Source organism: Agelaius tricolor, unplaced genomic scaffold (assembly GCF_023055355.1).
Source record: "Agelaius tricolor isolate 1412-34295 unplaced genomic scaffold, bAgeTri1.0.p SCAF_5, whole genome shotgun sequence".
NCBI classification, from domain to species: Eukaryota; Metazoa; Chordata; class Aves; order Passeriformes; family Icteridae; genus Agelaius; species Agelaius tricolor.
The window spans coordinates 49,927,183-49,953,967 of record NW_027269265.1 but is presented as its reverse complement, the minus strand read 5'-3'; the positions used below and the strand labels follow the sequence as shown (position 1 = coordinate 49,953,967).

Genomic DNA, 26,785 nt, shown 5'->3' with positions numbered 1-26,785 from the left:
GCCACCTGGGAAACAACAGCTTGAGACTTTCACATCTGTCAAGCAGCTTTGGCATCATAATGCAAGCCCCTGAGCTTACAGTCGTAAAATCTTTTACACACCCAAAGCAGATATTAATCTCCCACCCCATTTCCATATTGGTCTGTATAGCTTGTACTTGCTCCATGACATGAGTAGGAAACCACCACAAAGAGTGCCTGCAAAGGCTACAAAATGTTGTTTTGTTAGGATTTCTTAGAATCATTTGATATAGTTGCCACAAATTTATAGTCTGTCTGTCAGTCTGTCTGTGTTTCTTTCTTTCTTTCCTTCCCTTTTCCCTCTCTTTCTTTCTCTGATTCTTTTACAATAGCAGGCAGAAGTAACTTTTCTTGTTCAGGAATCCACAGCAATTGTTTTTCTTTCCTTTTCCCTCCCCTGAGAAACACATCTGAAATAAATGACCCCATTTAAAGTACTCTGCTCTTTAATTTGTACCCTGTTATGTAATCCAGCAACAGAATAGAACTGATGACCACAAAATGTACACTGTGCTCCTGGAAAATCATGAGACCTCCATGAAACTGCAGGACACCTAACCAAGAACAAGCATAAGATGAGAATGTTGTTGTATGAACACTGTGTGTGTGTGTGTGGGGTGGGGGGGAGGCATAATTTAATTTTAGAGTGGAAAATCCCAACCATTATTTTACAGTTTAAATACCAATAAAAACCAACTTGCTTAGAATGCAGACCAGATTGAGCTGATCTGGCTGGGACAAGAGAGGTCATCAGTAGCTGTGTGCCATCATCATCTGTTTCGCATCCACTTACTGTAGCGAGCAATGAGATTCCTAAACTCATTACCAGTAAATAAACTTCTGCTGCTGACTGAAAATATCTATAAATAAAATTAAAATACAGCTATCTGTAAAATGTATTTGCCATAAAAACAGATAAAACAAAAAGCTTAGTAAAAAATGAACAGTAAATATGCCAGCTTCCATAAAATATTATATACCACAGCTCTCTCTCTGTTCTAATCCTATTCTCTTACTCCAAAGACAGCAGTACATTTTTTTCCATGGGGTCTTCCTTATCCCCAAAACACATCTGTCTTGAGTTTCTCTCAGATTTGTCAGGTGGATCAGTGCTCCCCAGGGCCTGCTCCATCTGAAGTATTTTAATTTGACTAAACACCTGATTTATTTTATCTCTCCGATGAGAAAGGCAGTTTGTCTTAATAGAGCCTGTCAGCCCACAGTCCCATTCACAGCAATTTACAGGCAGCCAGGGATGCTGGAAAAGAAGAGTGCTGTGATTCTGTATTTTATCCTCCTCCAGAAAGCACCTAAAAGCAGCTATTCACTGCTACTGCATGTGGCATTTTAGAACTGAATTAGCTTTTTATTCAAGTAACTACACTTGTTGTGAATAGCTTATCTGTAAAATTGCTACATTCACTACTGATTTTATTAACCTTTGGCTCTATCACAAAATGGTCTTCAGTTAGGAAAGACCTTTAAAATTGACACATTTTTCTTAGGGGCCTTTATTTCAGTGACTACAGATATACTGGATTTGATCCATTGACTCCCTTTACCAGCAGTATTTAAAATTTTGAGTGTTGGTGGGAAGCTGATAGTGTTTAAGGACTTCTTTTTAAAATGGAGATGTGTCAGTCTCATCAAAAGTTCAGAAAAAAAATTGTTATTATTTCTAAGAATACTGTGGATATGTCCCTACCTTTGTGATAATAATCTGGTTGTAGCAATATTTTAATTTTTCCTTGTGTGCTTATTGTTTTACTCTTTCTTTTGGATTTCAGCACAAATTGAGCTAAAATATTCAGATTGAAGAGAACTAAGGCATCAAAGAGAACTCTTGACTTTTTGAAATTCTGGTCATAGGTCAATCTAATCAGGAGACAGAAAATGAAAAGTAGCTATAAATCTTCTGAAAAAGAGAGAAGAGTTCAACTTGTGGTCTAAAATTACATTTGAAAGAATTCTGCTTATGGCAAAACTCTATCTACTAAAACCTACTAAAATACTACATGATTTCTGGTACACTAAGTAACAGAAAGAGCATCATGTATCTTACACTGCATTTAATAAAAATCATAAACTCCATCCTGAATTTTATCTACTTAGATTTCTTTGAGTATTGCAAAAAAAAAAATAAATTAAAAACTAGTATCCTGAAAGTATAGCAATACAATATAATTAAAGTTCCTATATCAACCACTGGTTTACCACCTTTTAAAACTCCTGTTACCTTTTACAACCCATTCAGTCTATATACAAATGTAGCTGCATTTAAGCAAACAATGCAGGCTTCTCAATGTTAAATTTCTTACTGTTCTTGGGGCAAGCTGCCCTGAGGTAGAGGAATAACTGCTGGTAAGAGGAAAAAAAAAGAAACAAGCACAACAAAAAATAGATTTCTAGGCTTACATAGCATAATTTAAACTAATCTCTCTGACTCTCGGGAAAAGAAAACAAGGTAAAACCACATATTCTATCAAATGAATAAAAGACAAAGTCATAAATAAACAAAAAATTTTATAGGCATGATCCATAGCTTGCTAAAGTAATGTTCCTAGCTGTGACACAAAATTACTGTGAGTTCTTGAATGTGTCTTAGTGTCCCAACATGTAGACAAAGTAAAGCACTACCAATCAGAGGTTTTTATGCCTGGTTAGTTAATGTTTCTGAAGTGCTTTGAGATCTTTGCATGGAATCTCTACACAGCTGCAAAGCATTATTGGTTCTCTTGAATTCTGTGATTAGTGTAAAACATGACAAACATCATCCTTGTTTATGCACTGCATCTAAACTAACTTTTGCTCCATACACTTACAGGAAATACAAATTAATAAATCACAAATGATTACTCCCGTTACGTTTACAGAACAAACACATTGTGTGACTTTTATGAAATCAGGAGGCAGTAATGCAAGAAAGTAGTTTGGACTTTGCCAGAAACTAAGTAGGGCTTTAAATCACATAACTGCAGCTCCAAAGTATCATCAGCCAAAACAGTCCAACCAACAATCAAAAATGATTCTGAAACAAGTTAAGCAATTTCAGCTTTTTTTTTTTCCCCTTTAAAAAAAAAAAATAAAAGCCTTTGTGACTCAATCCCTCTGTTAGATTGGAGGGGATTTTATTATTTCATGGACATTGAAAGGAAAGCAAGAACACAATGCTAGACATAAAAGAAAGTGTATTTGATCTTAGCTTCCCAGAGATAACCTGGTTAAACCATTCTGTCTAACACTGCAGCCTGCAGCACACATCAGATGGGCTGTGATGTTTCCACTTCACAGGCTCTGTCCAGCATTTAGCATTTACCCTTTCTTGATTGGGTCACCTTCTAAATGCCACAAAATAGGGCAGCAAAAGTCAACAAAAATAAACAGGAAAAACAGAAGAAAGTAACAATCTAATGGAAGGGCTTCGGAGATAAAAGTCACTTTGTGAGGGCTGCCTGACTAAGGAGCCCCCTTGCCATTGCAACAGCATCTAATTTGAGTTCTAACTCCAGCAGCAGTTTAAAAAGCTTCCACTCTAAAGGGCCCCAAGTGTATCATAAAGATAAAGCATTTCAGTAGAAAACAGCCACAAAGACCTCTATTATCTTATCAGTCTTTGGTTACAACAGCTGAACCAATATGACTAAGTTCTGAATGACTTTTTTTTCCCCCTTTCTTTTTATAACACTAGAATACTGGAATTTCTTTATTTCATGATCAGTTAGCAATTGTTGGTGTTCCCATATGCTACTGTCCCGTTCTTAGTCAATAAAAAGTTTTATAAATGCTCCCATTGTGCTTTGTAGCATCCCAGTGCAGAAAGCAGCACAGCAAACATGTCCAGCATACAAAACACACCAGATTGCTTCTCTTGGGAAGGTGTAAGATCCCTCCCCTCCTTTATGTCTCAAAAATTATTCTGCATTTTCAGCTTTGAGCATGGAAATTTTGTACCATACGTCCACAGACATTAATGGGAATTAATATTAGAAACTACAGAAAATATTCTGTAGAGAAAATTGTCAGATTTAAAAAAAACAAAAAATAGCTTAAATTAGTTATACTTTATGAGGAGGATGAAAATGCTTTACTGATAATCCACAAGTTTTCTCCTAATTCCATATATACTAAAACTCACATGTTGCAACAATTTCTTAGGTGGGAGCAATGTCAAACTCCTATGATTTGCAAAACAGCAGACTTTTAAAACAATCCTGTAGCTGTCATGGTCCTGCCTTTCTTGGATTAGCCAAAACCAGCCAAATAGCTGAGTGAACATGAACCCAGCTCAGTCAGGCCATGCTGACCCCTCTTTGTCACACGTCACTGTGCCCACAGACAGGTAAGGGCAAGGACAGGGCCCCACCAGCACCTCCCTGGCTTTGCCTGAGCTGAGCTCACAGCCAGCACTGGGCTCCTGCACCCAATGCCCTTGAGCTTGGCTCATCCCAATGCCCTGAGCCATTCCAGAGCTCCAGATCTCTGCCTGACCCTGAGCTGGGCACAGCTGTCCTCACAGGCACCTCGGCGTGTTCACGTTCAACTGAGGCCCACCAACCACCTAAAGCTTCCTGCTCTCCTCTTTTCCTCCTCAAAAGAATCTGATGGATTTATTCCTTCTTCAAACATCACAGAACCATTTATTCTGCATTAAGAACAAGTCACAAGAATGTCTATAATAATCCAGCTGAATGTTTCCCTTAAAGATGTGCCATCACCTGGGGCAGGTTTACCTGCCATAGTATGTCCAGCAAATCTTGTGCCTTAGCTTTGCTCCTCCAAATAACTTCTTTTTTTCCTCACACATTCACTGGACTTTTTGCTCTTGCATGATTTCTTAGCAATTCTCAAGTGTTTTCTGAGCAATACCTTACATTCAGAGGTTTTCTTCCTTGACTGCTTTTCACAGCAGTTCCAATCAAAGTAAACCAATACGCTCAAAATAAAAATAGTGCAGTGACTGGACCAACAGAAATTGCTCCCAGGTTTCTCTCCAACAGCCCCATAGCTGTCAAAGCAGGGTGCCAGGCAAAGCTTTGGACTAAGTTCCTGCTCATGGATCAGCACAAGGAAACTTTGCACCATTTTTAGCAGTGTGGTGAATCTACAGTTGAGTCCTAAAATGTAATCCCTGTCAGGAATGCAGGAAAGAATGTGATGTTAGCCAGAGCTTCGACCTCCCCCTCCTCCAAACCAGTGCCCAGCAAAAAGCAGAATTCCAACAGATCTCTCAGACTCCTTACTTCCTTTCACACACATGAAAAGAAGAACTCTCTCTGACACAAGCCTTAGAGGACTTTAAATATGTTTAGAGATTTTGTTATTATCTCACAGATACAGTCTTATTTTTTAAAATAGAAAATAAATTAAAAATATAAATAAAACCCACTTTGGCTCATTTCTTAGAATTTCTCTCAAATCCAGAAGAAATTGTAAATTTATACTCTAAATTATATTAAAAGTACACACTAAGTGTTAATTCATACGTGTGCACACAGAAGGAAGATAATGAGTTTTTGAATATATTAATTGTAGGTTTTTTCAGCAGCAGGTAGAGATTTGGTTGTAAATGGTTTAGTTCTTTCAGTAGGTTTAGAAAAAAGCTTCATATATACTCAATATGTACTGTTCAGAGTCTATATAGGAAAAATTTGATATTGCTGGATATAAACAGAAAAATGCATATTATACATTTCAACTAAAAACTCATAGCCAACCTGTTCCTGTTGACTTAGAATATAAAGATATAGCAGGGGCCTCTGACTACAGAGGTCTGTGATACAAACCCCAAAACATGAGATAAAGAGAAAAATGGGCAATTTTGTTTTGTTAACTGAGTAGACTGTAACCCAGGGCATAGCACATCAAAAATAAAATTAACAATTTTGGATATCTATCTAAAATTGGATAGAGCGTAAAGTTCACATTATTAATATTATTACTGATTCAAATACTTGATTCCAATGCTTTCAAAGTAGAAAAAAAAAAATACAAATGAAAATAAAGATGACTTATCCATTTAAGGCACTCATTCAGGACTTGAGAGCTGAAAAAATACCCTGACCCTTCAGTTTCAGATTTTCCCATTTAAATACAGATGACATTACTTCCCTAGATCATAGAGGGAGAAAGGGAGGAGGAGGTTATGCTGAGGATAGCAACAGCAAAGATTACAAACTACACTTGTGGGCCACATAACAGACAGAAATAGTATATTAGGAAAAAAAAAAAACCAACAAGATAAAAGTAACAACAAAGAAAAAAAACCCAAACAAAATCTAACCATCATTTACTTATGCAGCAGTTCCCCTTCTGTAGAAGAATCCACACTGAGATATCAGGAGCTGTGCTAATAAGAATAGCAGAAATACTCAAATGTCATAGTAGGAATAAACTTCCAGCATCAGAACCATCTCTGTGCAAACATCCCAGGTGGGTGATATTTACCAGCTTTTCCTGGGGACATTAATATGGTAAGTGAAAAAAGCACAAGATTGGTTTTGTTTTTTCCATATCAGAACACACATTAAGCATAAGCAAAACTAGCAGATCAAAATGTCTTCTTCCAGAAAACCAGTCATAAACGTGGTTTAAAAGTCAAATCCTTTAATTTTCTCGTTAGCAAGAGCTGTAAAACTAACTTCAACCCAATAGTCCTACAAGGATTTAAGCTGTCACGTAGCAAAACATGGGAAGTCTCACAGAGAAATGGAGATATCTGAAGTTTTTCCTTCTGATTATGGGACACAAATACCAAATATCAGAAAGATCAAGTCACACAGTAAATATAATGGTTGTTGCTTCTTCATTACACTGGAATTATCAATTCAGCAGGTCTAATTCTCACTTGTAGATTATCTACACATACATGTAGATCAAAACCTGCAGCAGAAACACCCTGTATTTACAATGGCATGAGAGCTGATCCCCATGTTCCTACAAACACTAAGTGAAGCCAGTTGTTCACCTTCCCTATTATGTTATCTCTGAGCCTGACCCAAAACACAGGGATACTTTCATTAGTTTCATTAGTTTTTCCTAAATTTTGTAATTATAGAAGGAAAAATAGCAGACTCATCAAACAGAAGTCAAACAAACCTCACCTCAGTTTCTAGAAAAATCACTGTGTATTAGGCATATCCCAGGTTTAGGTCTGAGACTGCTTTTTCCTGACAGCATCATTTGGCATAAAAAAACTGTGTACTCAGTATTAGACATTTTAAATGCACTTTCTTCTTAAGCTCTCTCCATGAGCTGTTTATAGTTTAATGTGAAGCAACAGATGTAAAACTGAGAATTAAGTGCTTACACAGAGAAATACTGCCCAACCTTTTACAACAGCTTCCAAGGAATTCCAACACAACAGCGTTTTTTCCTGAAGGTAATTTTCTTTTCTGGATAATTTTTTCCACTTTTATTTTTCTCTTCTGATTCCTAACATTTGCTGAATGAAGTTCTGCTGCACTAATAGTCTCACTGTATCCTAATTAAATTAAGCAATTTTTTAGATGTTTGAATTCAATAGAAAATCCCTACATTTCCTTTCCAGAAAAGAAGAAGAAAAAAATTTCCTAATATTTGCAGCTGTGCCTTGATGGGGAGGATTGACTCTGACTGCTAACCCATCTCTAATATTCATATAAAACACTGCAATAAAATGTGTGGTAAGATAATTTTTGGAACATCCTCTTTTAGATGTGAAATGAGATTTCCTTGATTTTCTTTTGCTTATATACAATCATAGGTAGTGTATTCTTTGGAATTACAGTGCTGAAAGTCACAATTGATGACAGTCTGGAGTAAGTAGGATCTTATCAAGTAACATGAAAAGATTGGGAGTTTGCTGAAGAAAGAAATTTAGATGGAGAATTCAGGACTGATTTTGAAATTGCTCCATTTCATTGATTGTTCTTTCCTAACAACACACAGCTGCATAAAAGCAATTTTTTTCCCATATTCAATTTAAACTTTAACAAGTGATTTCTCAGTGTTATTAATCTTATTTTTTTCATTTTGTAAACATGAGAGAATTTCAAAATCTATACAATTTTTCATTCTTTTAAAACTAGTATTTCTTCCCTTGAAAGTGCAAAAAAGCTCTTATTTAGAAGGAAGAGCTCTCCAATTAAAACTTGTATCTTCAATCACAGGGATGAAGTGAATATCTGTGCTATCTAATCTTATTCTGGAAAGAGAATTGTATATGTACATGCATAAAACTGGCTGGAAGGAAGCTGAGTTTAGAGGAAGTTCTCTTAATGTCTCATTTGATGAGTACAGTTCATATGAATTAGATGACATTAATTTCCTTATCTAACAGGAGCTAGTTACTTGTGATTTCTGTAGCTGATCATTTGACTTCCATTAAAAAAGGTTCATGATGTAAAAGAAGCTTTTGTTTGGGTTTTTTTTTTCCAGTCTTCTCCATTGTCAAACTATGGATTAATAATGAAAGGTAAATAAAAGAATTATATATTTTAATTAAGTTTTCATTTTTTAAGAGCAAGCTACAGAAAAGGAGGGCTTACAATTTTTTTCCTGCTCTTTGCCACAGTATTGGCAGAAATAATGTGATTCTTCTCTTTAAATAGAGAGGAACATTTTACACTTCAATGTCCACAAGTACATCCATAGGGTGATGGCAAGAAAAAGGAGCAGTTGAACTTCATGCAGCTTTTGTGAGTAATTCTGCAGCTGGACACAAGAAAATCAAGTGGAAAAAAATAAAACCCCACATCTCCTCACTGTGTCTTCCTGGGGGCTAATCCAGTTTTGAGGAGCACAGTGCAGTGGAGCTGACCCAGCTGTGTGCCAGGAAGGGCTAGGAGAACAAGGACAGGAATTAGTTCTTTTCTCTGTGGGTGCAAGAAGGGTAGAAATCTTTTTTACCATAGGTACCACTGCAGCTTTTCTAGTAAAATGGTAATTTATTTACATGTTAGGATTCGATTATTTGGGCTCATTTGCCATAATTGGTAACACTGAGGATAACACCCCAGAACACTGCAGGAACCTTGCCTCTTTTCCTATACTGGAAATTGTAACCCAAATGTATTTCTTCTGCTGCATCCAGAATGCACAACATACACAGGAGAGGAGATGTGCCCCTGTGAAATGTACTCTGACTTCTGATGTCTTGCAGTTACTTTTTATATCTTGTTAAATAAGTTACTTCCACGAGTTTTTAGTTAGTAATTATTAGCTACACGACTCAGAAGTGTCTAAATATAAATATGAGGAGTATTAATACTGCAAGATTTATATACTTTAAATATAAATTTTAATTTTGATCTTAATTACATGTACATCTTTCATGTCTTACAAATACAAACAAGTATATCAATGAAAAACTTATATTTGCCTCTGAAGATTTTATTGCCTCTGGTGATAAGTAATGAAGAAGCAAAGTTTATTGCAAAACAAGGACATTAGCATAGCCTGTCTATCACAGAAGCTGTAAAGAAGAAACTTCCTACCTCATCTGAGGAGAGACAATTTAGTCAAAAGCCTTTGATATGTAGGGAAAAGCAACAAAATTTTATACATTTAGAATGTGCCCAGAGAAGTGAGTTAAAGGATTTACACTCATTTCAGTGGGCTTTGAAAGAAGTCCATTGATATGTTCATTAATAATGGCATTAGGTGGCAGCTTTAGGCTTGTAAATCTGAATATTATTTTAAATTTAGTTCATAATCAAAGAGTTATAAATTGAAAGTGCTACTTATCTGCTGCACACAACCTAACAATCTGTAGGAAAAATTCAGCAGAGCATATTAATTCTACAAATGAGAATTATCATATGCCTTTTGAAATAACCACAACATCACTGAATGGGCATAAGAAACAAAAACCAAACAAGTAAACTATGCTCTTCTTCCCTAAGGGTTTATTTTATACATAAATAATTAAAATAATGCAATCCAGAGCAAATTAGAATTCTATGACCAGCTTGTTGTGCTCCTGTAAGTACACTACAAAATTATCAGACAAGATTTCTAACTAGAGAAAAACCTTCCAAATCACATTAACCAGAGTACAAAGGGGGTGGCCTGCATTTGCAGCCTGCAGTTCCACACATATTCCAGGAGTGTTCTGGAATAATTACACTCTAACCACAAGCAGGAGTGTGTTTAGCCAGAGGATTCTCAGAAGCGACTAAAAGTGCAGTCAGAACTTTCCTTAATTCAATTTATTTGTGTACCTAGTTGATCACAAACCAAAACATTTAACACAGCCCTTTGCTACAGAGTCTTGGGTAATTAAGTTCTTCACAGTCCCAGCCCAGAATGGTATCATGGGGTGTTTTTGTGCTTTCAGAGGTATTCTACCACTGAAACAGGATCACTGAGAAAGAAAACATAAACACTGCCTGCTCAAAAGTCTTAATATAATCCAATATTCAAAGGCATGGATTTAGCAAAACTTTAAGCACAGTGTTACAATGATTCACAATAAATCCTGAAGCACTGGGAATATGTAGGAAACATACCAAGAGGTTTTGAATTCCACTATAACAGCATTCTAGTTCAATATATTATAAATAGACCCAGGATTTATTAAAGAAAACAGGATCTTCTAATTGTTTCTCTCTCCTTAACACAACTTAGTACTGTCCAGGTTGCATTTTCATTATTTTATTTCTAGAGCAACCACAATTGCAGCATTTTTTCTTCCTAACAAGACACTCAAACAAAAAACTCAAAGCAGCAGAAGCAGGGAAAACAGATTTTCAAAACCAATTGAGACTACTCTCAACTGGTTTTGCAAGTTAATCATCTTCTTTTGAAACGTCCCAATTTTTTAAAAAAATTAGTTTTGTCTGGAAGAACACACCTGTTGCAACAGAATGCAATGTTTCTGAGGTGTTGCTCAGAAGTTACTTCAGTGTAACTGTGATGCTGAAATAATGTCAACTGAAATGAAGGCTAAGTGCGACTGCAAAATAATTTTGAACTCAAGCAATATGTTTTGTGGTTATTTCCTCTCTATAAATTTTAAATCAAAATTTCAATCTCTTTGCACCCACAAAGATCTCAGGTACATTTCCAAGGGGGTTCTCAGATTTAGGTGTCTCTGGGCCAGGTTTTATAAGAGATTTAGGCCTCTCACTATTGCAACTATCCCTGTGGTCATGTTTTCAAAAACATTTGAAGCATTTAAGACCCATTGACTCAGATGACATCTTAAACTATTTTGAAAAATGAGAGAAATGTGAGTGAATCACATAATATTACCTTTAAAGTTTTCAATTAACTTGATCCTGATGTGGTTCTTCCCCCAGCTGACGCTACAGCCATGGAATCTAAATGCTGCTGCTGGCTCAAAGCATTATATAGGTTCAAGGGCAGAGTGGACAGGTATTTGGAAGAGAAATCTATTTGACTGATTCAAAATACACAAACCCCACCAGGATCTAGAAATCCCTGGAAATTAGCCAGAGATAGAGATCATATTAGTGCAAAAGTCTAATTTTCCCCTGTTCTTCCTCATTCCTGGTTCTGCATTTATGATTACTCCTGAAATCAAATGGGCATTTTGCTGGGTTTTTTCCCCTTTATGCCAAAGATCTCCTTTTTATTTTTTTATCTAAGTTCTTTTGTAACAACTTTAGCCCTTCAAAAAGAGTACTGGATGATTTTTTTATTAAGATTTTCTTTCCCCCTGTGGAAATTCACATCTATGGGTTGGCCAACTGTCTTTCCTTAACACAGAAGTAGTTTTATTTACTTTTCTGTTGTGCAACACCAACTAGTGGACATGAGAACCTGGATCTATGTGATGGTCTGTACACCTTGGGCATAGGGCTGACAGGTTTTGGTCAAAACCTAAAGTTACTCACTTGGAGTTTCACACAGGTATTAAACTTAACACAAAATACTTTTCAACCACATCCTTACAGTAACTTCTAAAGCATAAGCATCAATATATTTTGCTTTTTCAGGATATTGAAATAAAGAGAAATATAAATAGAAATATTGTTGAAGGACTGCTGGAGGACTTGGGATATTTAGACATCATTTTCTAGAACTCAATATCACTTTGGTAACTTCCAAGTGGTGTGGACTGCATTCACTTATAAATTTTCAATTTCCTCCTTGGAGCATTAGCTCAGTATGCCATAGCAAAGATAAGGTTTTTCTGCTCTAGAGTACCTTAAATGCCCTGCATTTAGGGGATATCAGCAGCCTGCAGTAAAGGAAAGCCTGCAGCTTCAGCTCCATCATGGACTCAACATATATAGACTGAACTCTGCATAAGACTCTATACCAGCCTGTGTAAGAGGATGAATGAATACAAGAGAATACATTATAATGCATTTATAAGGCAATACTCTCTCACGTTTCTTTCTCTATGCCAAAAAAACCCAAAAGTCAAGAACTCATTTTTTCTTTAGTTATTTAATTTAGGAAGGAGTAACCCTCAGCTGCTTAACCAACTTGACAACTCTACACCTGCCATGACATAGCTAATACTGACAAAAAATGGCACTACGAAGCCTCTAAAATCCTGAATAGGTGTAGATGGCAAAAACATTGCCTAGTTTACCAACTAACCTTCTAATTCTCACAGTATCTTTTAACCATTTCCTATCTTCTAGCTATCAATCAACAACCTTAAACAAATACCATATATCTTGAATTCTTGAACCACGGAAAATTAACCCTCTCAAAACTGAGCCTGTGAATGTTATCATTTTGAACAGGAGCCCCAGTCTCAGCCTTGGAAGTGGTGATGCCATCTGGTGTGGATCTGACTTTGAGAAGTGAGGAGCACTGCTCTCCTGTAGCAGGTCACAGAAACATGGAATAGCTTGGTTTGGAAGGGACCCCAGAGATCTTCCCATTCCAACCTCTCTGCCATGGGCAGGGACAACTTCCACTAGACCAGGCTGCTCAGGGCCCCATCCAGTTGTGCTTTAAGCGTTGGAGTGAGACTTTTGGAAGGAATGAAGTCCTTTGTGGAAGATTATTTCATTAAAACAAGATAAAAATCATTCATTTTCAATACATTGATCATCAGTTTTCCCTCACTTCTAAACTTGAACTTTATATTAACTTCTAGGTGTTCAATGTATTTGAATATTTCACACAGACATAGATGTCATAATGTGAATTTTTATGGCAGATTCAGCTAATGAGCAATTAACACCTATATTCTGTCATGCATTATTTGCTGCTGATCACACAGCACTTTTCAGTAGTTGCAACTATGGTTCAGGAAAGTTCTTCTCATTGGTTTTGAGTACAATACACAAGGAAGAGGACAGGAAGAGGCAAAGTGGGAGAAGAACCGCACCTAGCTATTAAGTAAACTGAACTTTACCTATGTGGAGAGACTGACTGTGGTTTTTCCAGGTTAGCAGAGGGAGAATTTTCACTGTGTCCCACTGTTAGCACCAAGTGTTGATATCTGTCTGATGGTGGGATATGTTTCCTGAGAGTATGCAGAGACACAAAGTGCCTTTGTCTATCACTGCTATCTTGAAAAGTGGCAGACCTTAACTGGATAGGATTAAGTATTTCTTTTTAGGAAAACCTTTATCCTTCAGAAGTGGGCACCCTGTCTTTGGTTGAAGTCTGAGAGGCACAAAATTACACTGTATAACCCCTGGGAGGGGAAGAAAGCAACAACAACAACAACCACCACCAAAAAAAAACAGGTAGGAGAGTCAATTAAATACATCCTGAAGTAGACAACTTCTATTTTCTACAGCCTTTAAAAAAATATCCACAGTCATCCTGTGACTCTTGCAGAATCCCAGCACATGTGTCCTGGCACCAGAGGAAGGGGTTGAAGGTAAAACTCAATTAGAAGCCAATAGGCACTCGACAATTCCTAAGGAATCCGGAAAAACTAAACCACAGAACAGCTATGCCCATTTCATTTTCTTGACCTTCCTTACTAAAACTGTTCTTTTGAGGTTACCAATTGAGATTTGATGTCTGTAAATTTTCCCACATCTAGAACAAGTTATTTATGTAAGCCTACATAAAATATCTGTATACACTACACCAACTTCTTAAATCTTGCAATCTGAGTGTGCCACCTGCAATTAGAAGATCTTGGTTTAGTATCTGTACTAAGGGTGAATTCCAGCTTTCAGGGAGAACTACAATTGTCTACTAAACAGTTACATCAAAGATCAAATCCCATAATTAAATTTCAAACTACAGTGAACTATAAATAATTTTCTGATCTCAGGGGTTAGAACTGGGATCTTATGTCAACAGAATACTTCGGGGGCATATATCAATCCACAGTATTTCCAAGCCAAAACAAATGCAAAAGATCTATCTTCACACATAGTAGTGTGTTTAAAAATGTCGGAAATGTCAACCGCTTACATACTTTCATATTATCCCTAATTAATACAAATTGCCTTTAATTTCACATTTAGTAAAACATATTGCTGCCCAAAATAAGGACTATAATTTTTATCAGCAATTATTATTACTGATGTATCAACACAATTATTTAAATTCAATGTATATAGAGGCAGAATCCATGCAAGCATTTACAGTTTTTGTTCCCTCTGTGTTTCTTCCCTAATTTTTGTGGCTTGGAGCTCCTCCAGATGCTGTCTCTGACTTTGTGGTTTTGTATTTGAGATCCCATCTCCTGATTCACAGCATTCCTTGATTGACAAACAGATTCAGAAATGAAAACAAACAGTTACCTGTGTATAATCCATGCCTGATAGCTGCACTGCTAAGTTTCCCCTTTGTGGTGAACCTACTGTTCCAGATTTGACTCATTTCTTGGGTCTCTGAGTTACTGTGTTTAACTGAGCTATTCAGTAACTGGTGACACATGTGATCTCCACACTGCAAGCTGCACTTCAGACTCACAGGATTTTTCTCTAGTTCCTCCCTCTTCATAAACTAAATTATTTTAAAAGAACATTGGGTTTTGGATTTCCAAACTGATGTGCCTCCTAATTGAATGCAGAACACTTGCAAACTATTTTCCATTAGAGGCCCGCTTTTTTTCTGATTTTAATGCACAATATAATACCTTCATTGGAAGATCAAAATTGTTTTACTAGAAGTAAAACCCGTTATTATACGCTTTTTTAGTGGTTTTGTGTTGTATAATGTAGGGTGAATTATGTAAAACATACCAAACAGGATACTCTACAAGCTGCTACTTGCATGCTGCAAACAATCACAGTTTCACTGATAGACTGGGACTTAGCATCTTAAAATTCCTGTGGAAATCAAGTGCATTTTAAGTATTGAGTTTGATTATTTAATCAGACAACTTGCATTTTGCCCCGGCTAATTTGGAAGGCTGATAATATTTTACTCATAAAGTAATTGTGCACCTGTTGTGATGGAAACCTGTTCAAACAAATCTTAATAGACATGAAGATTCATTCCCAACATGAGTGTGTTAGCCTCTCATTACTGCTATCAATGGGGCAACAAATTTTAAGCAGCTTAAGAACAGATCTCAGCTTAATCTTGGATAACTCTTCAAGAACATTTATGACAATATGTCTAATATGAAACTTTGTTAAAACATATCAATACAGACTAAGGTAAATATTAGGATATGTGGGTTAAACTAACAGCAATTTAAAGAAAAAAGGCTAAGAAAGGTATGTTCATAATAACATGGTTTCACTGTGAGAGCTAATGACAAAGATCCAGTTTGGATCAAGCTGCCTGGCTATAAAGCCATTAATATTATCATCACAGAGAGTAATACCTACAATGAATTCATAGGATCAGGGCAGGCTACGTCCTTCATAAATTTGTGTTTCCTCAGTTCAGACAAATTTCTATGGAAATTATTTCAATACATCTTTCTATTTTGTTTAAAACTCATATATTGGTATTAATTGATTGATGGGACTTCATCTTTATCGTGGTTTTGAAAATTTTCTGTATTGGCAAATCATGCCAAAACAAAGCAACAAAAAAAATTTCATTGGGATGGAAAATAGATAAATTATTTACTTTAATCCACCATAAATATTTGAGGGGGGAACAAAAGGGACATAGTGAATTGATATCAATTCACTCACCAAGTAAGGGGACAGTATTGTGAATGACCTGACTGGAGCAAGGGGATCATGATTAGCCTGAAATCACTTTAATGTTGGCAGGAGGAGGTGAAAACAAGGAAAATGAGCCCAGTATGGCTAGATTTGCCCTTTGGCAGAAAACTGTCAGATGTCATTGGTCAGATCCTAAGTGAGGTGACACAGTTAAACAAATCAAGATATCTTGAGAAAAACACTGATAATTAACCTCCTCTGGAAGGTCAACTTGTTTAGAGGGGACAGGGACAATCCTTCTTGTATTTCTTCTTCTATTCCTCATTGAGCTTTGGCTTTTGAGGCAGTGGCTGTGTCAGGTTGCACATTATGTTCTTGCTATTATCAGTTGCAGGGCAGTTACTAAACGTGCTCCTGCTTCATTTTTCCTTAATACTAATGCTATGTGCCTTGAGTCTTAAAGATGACATTTCTGAGTTGCCTCAATTTGCTAAGTTCTCAGGAAGGTATTTTATTTTTACATGTCTCTTAAGAAAAAAGTAAAGAACTTGATATCACTGGTATCATCAGGACATCCTTATTACCACACAATATCCACACAACAAGATCCCACTTAAGACACAACTTTCTGTTCAGAAATGGAGTTTAAAACTGAAAGTGAAAAAAGGAATGCCACAAAGGTTCTCATTATTCAGTACTAAAGTTCGATATTGCACAGAAAGTTATATTTTATGCAAGGGGTCTCTTTCCAAATTAGCTGCAGAAGAGAAGGCTGAGGAGAGTGCAGAAACAGCTTTCATATAAAGAATAAATAAATATATTTTTACTTTTCAAGCTGGAAAAGTGACAGAGTGTAGTGCAATACAGGAGAAGAGGAGACAACAGTTCATTCTAAGAATGTCCATTTTAAGCTCTAGGGACACCTGCAAGGTACTGGGTACAAATATACACCATATTGCTAACTGCTGAGCTTATCCCCACAGACTTTGCAGCTGCCTGCTAAAGGGTTCAAAACTGGTTGGACATGTTCATAGATGATAATTCTATCAAGGGTCATTAAACCCGAATTACCACCTCTGAATCAAGCAACCCATTAATCATATTTTGTGGGAAATTGGAAGAGTATGCTGAGGAAATATTAGTGTATGTTTGCCCTTTCCTTACACCCTTCCACAGGCCGAACAGTGTCCAGGGACAGAATGCTGCAGGACATTGTGTTCTTTATATAGCACTGAAAGTTCCCTGAGCATGAAACACCAATTACAAAAGACTGCTAAAAGTACATCTGGAGGTTTCAACAACATCCAAATTGACCAGAAAATTTCAGTCCTTTACATATTGTGCCATATGTATTTTTCTAGATAAATGCTGACATTCATCAATTGGTTCAAATTTGACTTTGTAACAAAAAGCAACAAAAAGTCAAAAGCACTGAAGCGTGATGAAATACAAGAAATGGAGCTTCCACTTTTGTTTCAGCCATGCAAATTCCTACATATACACTTACTTTTCCATAAGAGGTTGTGTATTTGTCTTCAGTAGGAGTTTTATTTTGCTAAAGGTAAGAAACTTCATTGGCAACTAAGCTGGGACCAGAGACAAAAACATATTTGCCACTGACAGCCACTTTCAGAGGAGAAGGTACTAAGGTCCAAGAAGTGATACATTCTTCAATACAGAAGCCTTTCTACTGCATTTGAAGGCTCTGTATTTATTCCACAAAGCCATGACTGATATACTGAAAATCAATATATATATATACACACCACCAAAACAACTTCCCAGCAGAGAAAAATGGCAAATTTTTTGTGGAAAAAGTGGAGAAAACTGACTTGTAATTTTAGTTTATAGGCAACCTATTTTCTGCTAAAAAAATTTTAGATGGCTGTTGAAAAAAAACACATTTTAATACTGTACATTTTCTTGTCACTAATTGTAAAAATAAAGAATGGATCACATTCCAGAAGGCAGTCTGTTGTAATGTGCAAAAGAAATGTATTGCTATTTCAGTTCCTTATTATTAGCATCATTATCCATCTTGTTGCTTTTTCCCATGAGCAGTTGATACTATTTCTTACTACATTATTTGGGACACATTTCACAAAACTCAGAATATAAGTGGGCTGTCATATTTATTTCAGTCTAGTACAGAGTTCATACACTGACCTCTGAATAGTTTAGCTTAGAAATATACACTGATAAGGTAAAAAACATATAGATTTCTGTGATTGTGGTAAGTAAAAAAATCGTTGTGTGCCTGGAACTAAAGGCCATGCATCCTGCTTGATGCTTTTTATAAAATATATTCAACAATATGGAAAACTTGATTTATGTGAAAGGTTGATTACAGTGTAATTTATAGTTCTGGAGTTTTAAGAACTAGAAATGGTAATAGTCATTAACTTTCAACATTAGAAGTAGGCATGATTGTGAGAGGTAGCACTGAAATACAGCCCTCTCACCAAAAGACTAGAGCAACAAAAATGTTTGGCTTTTTTTTTTTTTAATGTGATAAACACAGCTTCAATCCTGACAAGACTTACATGGACATAATGTAAACACCAGCACTATGTGCAGTGAGCAGTCCAATCTCTTCCACAGAACTATCCTCTGTCTGTACAACTGGGGGAATGAATGTCTGCTTAAATCCATAATCTGAAGAAATCTATTTAATATTAAAAAATAAGTCAAGAAGATGTAAGAAAATGTAGTTGAATGCATTTCACACTGGTGATTAGTTTAATTGTGCTGGTATCTTGACCATAACAAACAGATACGATGGGGCTTGGTAATTTTAACAAAATATTTTTCTTTTTGGAATTCATTACCTTCTTCGAGCAAATTTGACTAAAGGGCGCGCAAACATTAACTGTTGAAAGCGCTTATGAAATATTCAGGCATTCAAATGTCTTCATTTAGAAGGTCAGGTTAGACCTGGAAGCACAGCCCTTGTACCATGTTACACAAAGTGCTGGTCGCTGGAGTAATGGCAAAACAAAAGCACTGCTCTGATCTGGAGAGCTGCCACACAAAGCTGAACATAGCACTTCACTGGATCATGGCAATAAATTCATTATGAGAAACCTTTATAGCCTGTGGTATATTCCTAATCAGGACCAATTTCTTGAGGATTTGGGCGTTGGGGTTCTGGGCTGTGCTGTTTTGTTGAATGTTTTCATTGGTTTCGCTAATTGGAACCAGTTGATTCTTTTTCCTGTGTATTGATTTTTTAAATCCTAGCAGTTAACAATGATTCTAATGTATCATAACACTTTAGACCTTAATCATATAGTGGGGCTTCTGCTTGTAGCTTTTGTTTGAGTTTTAATTAAGAAGACCTTGTGTCTCAAAGCCTGAGCTGGGTTTTTAATTGCTAGTATGTATATCACACAGACTTCAAAAGAAATAAAATATGTTTATAACAGAGAGCACAAAGGAGAGCTTTGAAATGTCTATAGCCATACAAAGTGACATAATTAAAAACCTCTGAGTGCCTCTATGATATAAGGCTTATATATATTTATTTATACATATTTATGAGGCAGACTGTTACATACCCTTAGACTTCATGAGAAAGAATTTTTAGCAATTATACTGAAAAATAATTGCTACAAATTCAGACTACAGTGTTGATCAGGGCTAAAGGAAAAAAGATTTATTTTCCTCAAAATGGACTTCACATTTGATATAGCACAGCAAGAAACACCTGAAAGCTTATCTGTGAAGACAATTTTTTAGAATAGAAGCAAAAATAACATTTTAAAATGTTTTGTAAATCATGCATGTTTTTTAAAAAATTAATTCACTGTAAAAACCACAACTTTCTCAAGGATTCATTCATGCACAACTCTTTCCAAGACTATTCCAGAAATGGAGAGTGTTAAATTGCTGGATTCAAACAGTTGTGCTTTACAGTCCTCTTCCTCATTAATACATAGAAAAAATGCTCCTAGAAAACACCTCCTCATGTCTCTCCTGTTCTCATACCAGGGACAAACATCCTTTCCAAAATTGTTTGCAGATATCTTACAAGAGGACTATCAAGTGGGTGAAGTAGCTTCATTAAACTAAATTCAACTTTCCCAAGGAAGCAGGAATTCTGCCTCCCACCTACCCAAATATTTTAAGGCCATTAAACGTTCACATGTCACACAGAACAGGGGGTTTAGACTCTTATTAGTAAAGCAGAAAATATAAAAGGAGATGGGATAAGCATGGGAAGCATAATAGAAACAGCCTTCTGTGTTGGATAAAGCCATGGACATCAATCACTCACCTCCCCAAAATAGAGCCTACTGTACAAAGACAGCATGTGACATTCAAGTCACAATGCCTATAAATATAGAGAGTTCCAGTTGTAAACAGCACCAATGGAAGGCACAGGACTAACCTGCAGCACAGGAGCTGCTGACCCAGGAGTCACTCTCCTCTGAGGCTGCTGGGCCAATTCTGACCCTTCCACAATAACATCATTGCTTAAGTTACTTAAAGACTGACCTTTCTTATTTGATCTTCAAAGCCTCTGCATGCTGAGAAAGACCATTGAGGGCTATTTCAGTAGGACAACTGCCTGATGCATGCAAGACCGTGCTATTCCAGAGATTTATATTTGGAACAGAAACAGAAAACTTAAAACAGACTCTGTATAGTGATAAATGATGCTACTCTGCCTAGCTGTGGCTGCTGAAGAAAACCTAGATAACCAAGCAACAGAAATACATGCAGTGAGGGAGGGTGAGGACAGAGCTCTGTGCACCCAAATATCTGGAAATAAAGAAAAGAGCCCTGCTTCACTCTGTTTATTCAAATACGTAATAACAACAATTAGAATGAAAAGTATTTCCTGATCCTAATTTTTATACGAAAGAAACCAAATACTGCAAAAGCCAGATGTAAGCCTAACAAATTGCTTGTATACCTTAAATAAATCTATTTGCATGCCCTCCCTGGCAAATAGCATACAATCAAATGATTTGCACAGACAGCTCTGGGGGTTTTTTTTCCAGGTGAGCAAGGCATTTAACTCAGGTCAACTGCTTCAGAGACCTTTGAAAACTTGACCTATGTGTTTCATTTATAAACATATCAAATGAACAAGCAGACTTATTTAACCACTGGAATTTGGCTAGAAAGCATTCTGCCAGATTCTCCCCAGTTTCATGCAACCTCCCTGAAGTCGATGGCTTGTTTGGCTGGAATTCAAGGAAGAATCTGGACCATTATCAATAACTGAAATCCTAATAAAGAAACTCAGAAAAAGCAATTTTATAAGTGAGGCACACTATGCAAGAGTAATTGTGAACAGGAACAATCCCACACCGAGAAAAAAAGAATTATTCACTGTTTGTTACTTTTGTATTGGCCTCTATTGTCTGAATTAATAGATATAGTTTATAATTATATCTTGATTAACACTATTGTGTTCTAAATATAGAAGGTAAAGCAAGAAAATACCATTTCTATTTGTTTCTCTCAGCCAATTATCTTTTCTTCTTGTCTGTGTGCTTCCCAAACATGAATAGAAACAGTTTGTGTCAGTGATACATTTTTTTTTCCTGCTTTCATCCTTTTTTCTGGCACTGATTCTTAGTGAACTGCCTTCCCACAACCAAGATGCTAGTCTTTCACTGAAGGGGGAGGGCTGTGGTTGTGCAGACACAGAGGAAGAATATGTGCTCAGGTTATCCTTAGTGAGAAGAACGCCTTCTCTCTAAAATAAACAACTCCCAGTAACAGTCAGTGCAAAGAGCAGTTCCTCACAGGACCACACCTTCCTTTCTTATGCTCAACTTTTTTTTTTTCTTTAATGAACTCATTTATTTATTTTTACTGCATCACTTCATGTCTCTAAGTCAGACTCTCAGTAATATGAGCAGAAATTCTGCAGAAGTTCAATTCAATAAAATTATTTAGAATCTAATGGAAATTGAGGAAAAATATATTTGACCTCCCAAAGACAATAAATTTTCAAATGCAGTTTTTTCAGATCCCAGAATGCCCTGTCAGTTACCTTGCTGGGAATTCAATCATCACCATGAAAATGAACTTCATGACTGTGGATTCTACCACCTTGAACAATGAAAGGATTTATTTTAAAGTATGCTTCCCTACTTTGCTTTGTTTCCTTCATGCAATCAGATTTTCAAGATGCCACGTGCTAGACTGTTATTTGTTAGTGGATATTTTAATTTTTTTTTCCTTTTTGGGCTGATTTAAGGTACACAAATGCCGATAGGAGTTAACAGCAGACTCTTGGGTTAAGAGTGGTTTTATTGGCTCAGAGGTAGCCAGCCTGCAGACAGTGGTTAGGTCATGGATTTGGGAGCCCAAAGGAAAGGATTCCAACTTCAGACCTGTTCCTACTCCAGCTATGTAACCCTGCACCTAGTTTTCTTCTTCTATAAAACAATACTAATGCCTTTGTCAAGAGGTTTGAAGTGTAAACCACAACATAACAGCAACCATTTTTTGTCTTCCATGTTGGTTCTATTTTTAAAAAATTAAATGCAGCTGCAGTAGCGAAGATTCAGCTTTGCATCTTGCTGGAAGCCAACGAGCAGCATGGATGAATATTGCAGATATTACGACAACTTAAGGACAGGTTACTCAGGAAATGGGCTGTGGAGACTAACCGAGGGACTGGCAACACATAAATCTGCTGAGCCCAATCAGATGATCTTTTTTACACACCTAATAGGCTATTGCCCTGGAAAAGGTAGTTGGGAATTCTTCCAAATCTGAGTGAGAGTGCTTTGTAGGGAGATGAGAAAAGGATGAGAGGCAAGAACTCTACCCACCCACTCTGCAGAGAACATATATGCTAAGAAAATAGGAGAACAACACAAATCCAGAAAAACAAACCTTTCTTTTTCAATAAATGAGATGTCATTAGAAAGCATTTTGTGCCATATAAAAGAATAAAGAACATTATTCTGCATTGTTAGAGATGCCACCTCTTTTAAATTTGATTCGCTAATAGCATTCAAGTAGTTTCTATTTAAGGACTAAGCAGCTATATTTTGCAATTAATAGACAATAATAATTCAACTAGCATTCAATGTTTTCCACACTATTAACAGACAATATGGCTTTAAATAGATTGTGATTTCAAGACATAATTTTTTGGGGGATTTTATTGCAGTCAATTTTAGCACATTCCTGCAAAATTGTATGCTATGTTTCTGTCACTGATATTACTATGGGATTTCTTACCTGCCTAACATATATGTATTGTCATAACTCTACCAGAAAAATCAGGAGAATCCAACAGATTTTTGGTCCTGAAGGAACCAATTATAACTTACTTATTAAAAAGAGCCAATCTTTCATCTTCTTGTATAATAAAAAAAAAAATTGAGCTATCCTGAATTTCCCCAGTGGAAATTTAAATCCCTAAGCATCAATTTTCATCAAATAGAATATATATATATATATTTACATTAAAGAATTTTAAAGAAAAGAGTTATTAATATGATGAACATGACTCTTTGTTTCCACACCTTTGTAGTTGCAGTTTAACAAAATTATATAAATGAAGAGAAATAAATCTTAGGTATTTTGTGTACTCCACAAACATGCCTTATGACCCCTTCTCAACTCACAGCACAAAAAAAAGCACATGTTAAATTTGTTGCTTAATCAATAACACTGATTTTCTTCTCACTAGGAAAATGCATGGAAGAATTGATGGGTGGAGAAAAACACTTCAAGTTTTCTACCTATTACTTAATTGCCAAGAGAATTTCACTTTTCCTAGGATGCTGGCTCAAGAAGTAATGAGAATACTGGAAATTACTGCCCACATATACAATAAATTTTGCACTGATTTCAGTAAGTCCCAAATTGTAGCCAGACTTGCTCTTTCTCTGCATAAGGGGATTAATAGAAACCCTTTTTTTTTTTAATCAAAGATTTAGAATAGCAATGGCACAATTACCACCCTTTACAATCTGAAGGCTATTTCTACAAACAGTTTGTGCAACTGGGAAGAAGCAGTACCAAGTACTGGTAACTCTACATTTCTTCCTCTTCCTCTGCTCAGAGATATATGGCTGATGTCAGTGAACTAATGTAACTAACCTGGTGTTTTGTGATAACATCCCTGATACTGCCTATAACTGATTGTGACATACTCCATTTTTTTGCACACTCATCAGTCATTTCTAAGATAAACATTAAAACCCAGGGTGAGTTGCCTAGAAAGAATGGCACCCTCTAGTCATGACAGCTATTTCTATTATTTTTTCTTAAATTTCAAAAAATCCCCAATCCCTTTCTTAAAATATATGCAAACATTTAAAATTTGATCTAGTGAGATACCTTTAATTTCTCCAAGGAGATCACTTGTGTTTAATTTTTCCATCTTCTCCTTCCAGTCTTTAGAAAGTAGCTTTTCCATACAGGATGAATCTATTAAAAAAAAAAAAAAAAAGAAAAAATAATAGAATTATGAAACACATTCTTACAGGAAAACAGGTGCCACCTTCATTTTAAGATTGTTCTCCCAGTACCAGTCGAACCATAGCTTAGAAAGGAAAAGAACTTGCAGCCACACTGAGTTCTTATTTAACTGCATTTTAAATCCAAAGTAATTCCCCTGGGGTTAATGGAGTTACTATGGATTTAACAAGGGTCTAATTGAAAGAAAAACTTCGTTGAGGATTTATGCATGCTAACTGCCAATTTACATGCATAGATTGCCAACGTATATACGAATTCTGTCTTTTTCATTTGAGAATGATTGTACACTCGAAATTATACATGAAGATTTAGTAGCTTTTTTTGGAAATTTGGCACACAGTGACATCTGAAACCCATTTTTATACCCATGTCAATGCAAAAGTTATTCATATAATGTCTCCATGGAATTCATGAAAGCACTCTACATATTCGATGTTCACAGTATCAGAAATTTTCTCAGTAGGCTATAAACAACATGCAATGATTAGAAGATAGGATTTCATCATATCAACTTCAGAATGCATTTCAAGGCTTTGCCCCAGCCTGGGAGGCCTTCTGGAGGCAAAACTGTCACTGAAGTCATTACACTTTGGAGAAAGTAAAAGATTGGCCCTAGTAAGCTCCCTATGATCTGACCCTAATCCCACTACAAAATTTTATATTGAACATAACAGACTCCAATAAAGTCTAAAGGATTTTTTCAGTCCCTAAATTAAACTAATTGGCTCTGATATCTAAATTATAGATAACCTTGCAGATACCTAGAAAAGGTGATTTTTAAGACAGAAATTCTCATGAAGGGAGCCTACAAGACTGCAAATTCTCCTGGAGGGAGCCTACAGGAAAAATGGACTATTTACAAGAGAATGTAGTGACAGCTCAAGGGGGAATGGCTTCAGACTGAGAGTAGGTTTAGAGTAGATATTAGGCGAAAATTGTTTACTGTGAGGGTGGTGAGGCACTGGCACAGGTTGCCCAGAGCAGCTGTGGATGCCCCATCCCTGGCAGTATCCAAGGCCAGGCTGGATGGGCTCTGAGCAGCCTGGGATAGTGGAAGGCATCCCTGCCCATGGCAGGGGGCTGGAATAAAGTTATCTTTAAAGTCCCTTCCAACCCAGGCCATTATATGATTCTGTTGATGTGATGTGGGTTTTTATGATTTTTAAGAAACACAATTCAGATTTCTAAACAATTATCAAGAAAATGTCACAAACAACTCAACACTTATTTAACTCAACACTTATTTTTTCCTTCCCAGCTAGTAATAATAAAATCTCTATTAAACTTTGTGTGCATGCTTTCACCTGTAGGCAGACTGACCAACAATGTCTGTGCTAAACTCCTTGAAAACCCTTAGGGCCAGTTTGCAAAATATCAAAACTTACTTGTAATTCTCTTCCAAAAACCAAGTGTAGCAAAGGGCCTTCCTTGTAAGACCACGCATCACCCTGGGCAGTGCTGAGCACAGTGCTCCTTGGGAAACAGACACACACCTTCTCTTCCTAGAAACTCTCATAGCAAGGGGCCACTTGTTTGAGAAGACCAATTTGCACAATGCTTTCTAAGTAGCTAATAATATTTCAAATTTTAATTATTTTTTTACTGGTCCTACTCCAGTCACGAATTAACAGTGAGTTGTATGAGAAAGCACAATTCAGTCTTCCACTAAATTACTGACCAATTAAGGTCAAATCACAGCTTAAATTCTCATTTCAGTAGTCCCAGCAGAAGCACTCACACATGTGAAAGCAAAAGCAAATTGCCCAGATTTAAGAATGGCAACACAGATCATATCATTGCAACGGGTAACAGTTTGTTCCTCTTCAGACGATTCCAAAAATACTCAGAGGGAGGAGAGACATTCAAAGAGGTCACAAAAGGAGGAGTTAAAGACTTAGGGAGAAGTCTAAGGAAGGAAATAGTCATATGGCCAATCATATGTTAGGGTACAAGTCATTTCAGCCTAAAAATTCATTAGTATAACTCATTTGACATAAACAAACAAAAACTCCAAACAAAACAAAAACCAATTGAAAGCAAACCAAACTGTAACTACCAAGAGATCAAAGATCAGGTTTTAATTGCAACACATTTTCACCATGCAAGCCTCCATGGAAAGACAACACAGCTCATAAATATTTTTGAAGTAATATTTCAGCAGAAAAGCTAATTTATTTACTAATTATATCTTTCTATGAAAGAGACAAAATTAAGGAGCTGTAAGTTGCAATAGGCAGTGTTAAAATACTAGTTATATAATAACAATTTACTTTTAACAATAACAGGCACTTATTACTTTTATGA

General features: G+C 36.3%; 1 protein-coding gene across 16 annotated transcripts in view; it reads right to left on the bottom strand.

The window, feature by feature from the left end:
- The window catches only part of SOX6 (SRY-box transcription factor 6), a 370,607-nt gene that overhangs the window by 147,360 nt on the left and 196,462 nt on the right, over window positions 1-26,785 (bottom strand). For all 16 annotated transcript variants that reach the window (XM_071427882.1, XM_071427878.1, XM_071427887.1 and 13 more), the window contains one exon: window positions 24,341-24,430. In XM_071427882.1, coding sequence (XP_071283983.1) covers window positions 24,341-24,430 — 90 coding nt within the window. The remainder of the gene's footprint in view (window positions 1-24,340; window positions 24,431-26,785) is intronic.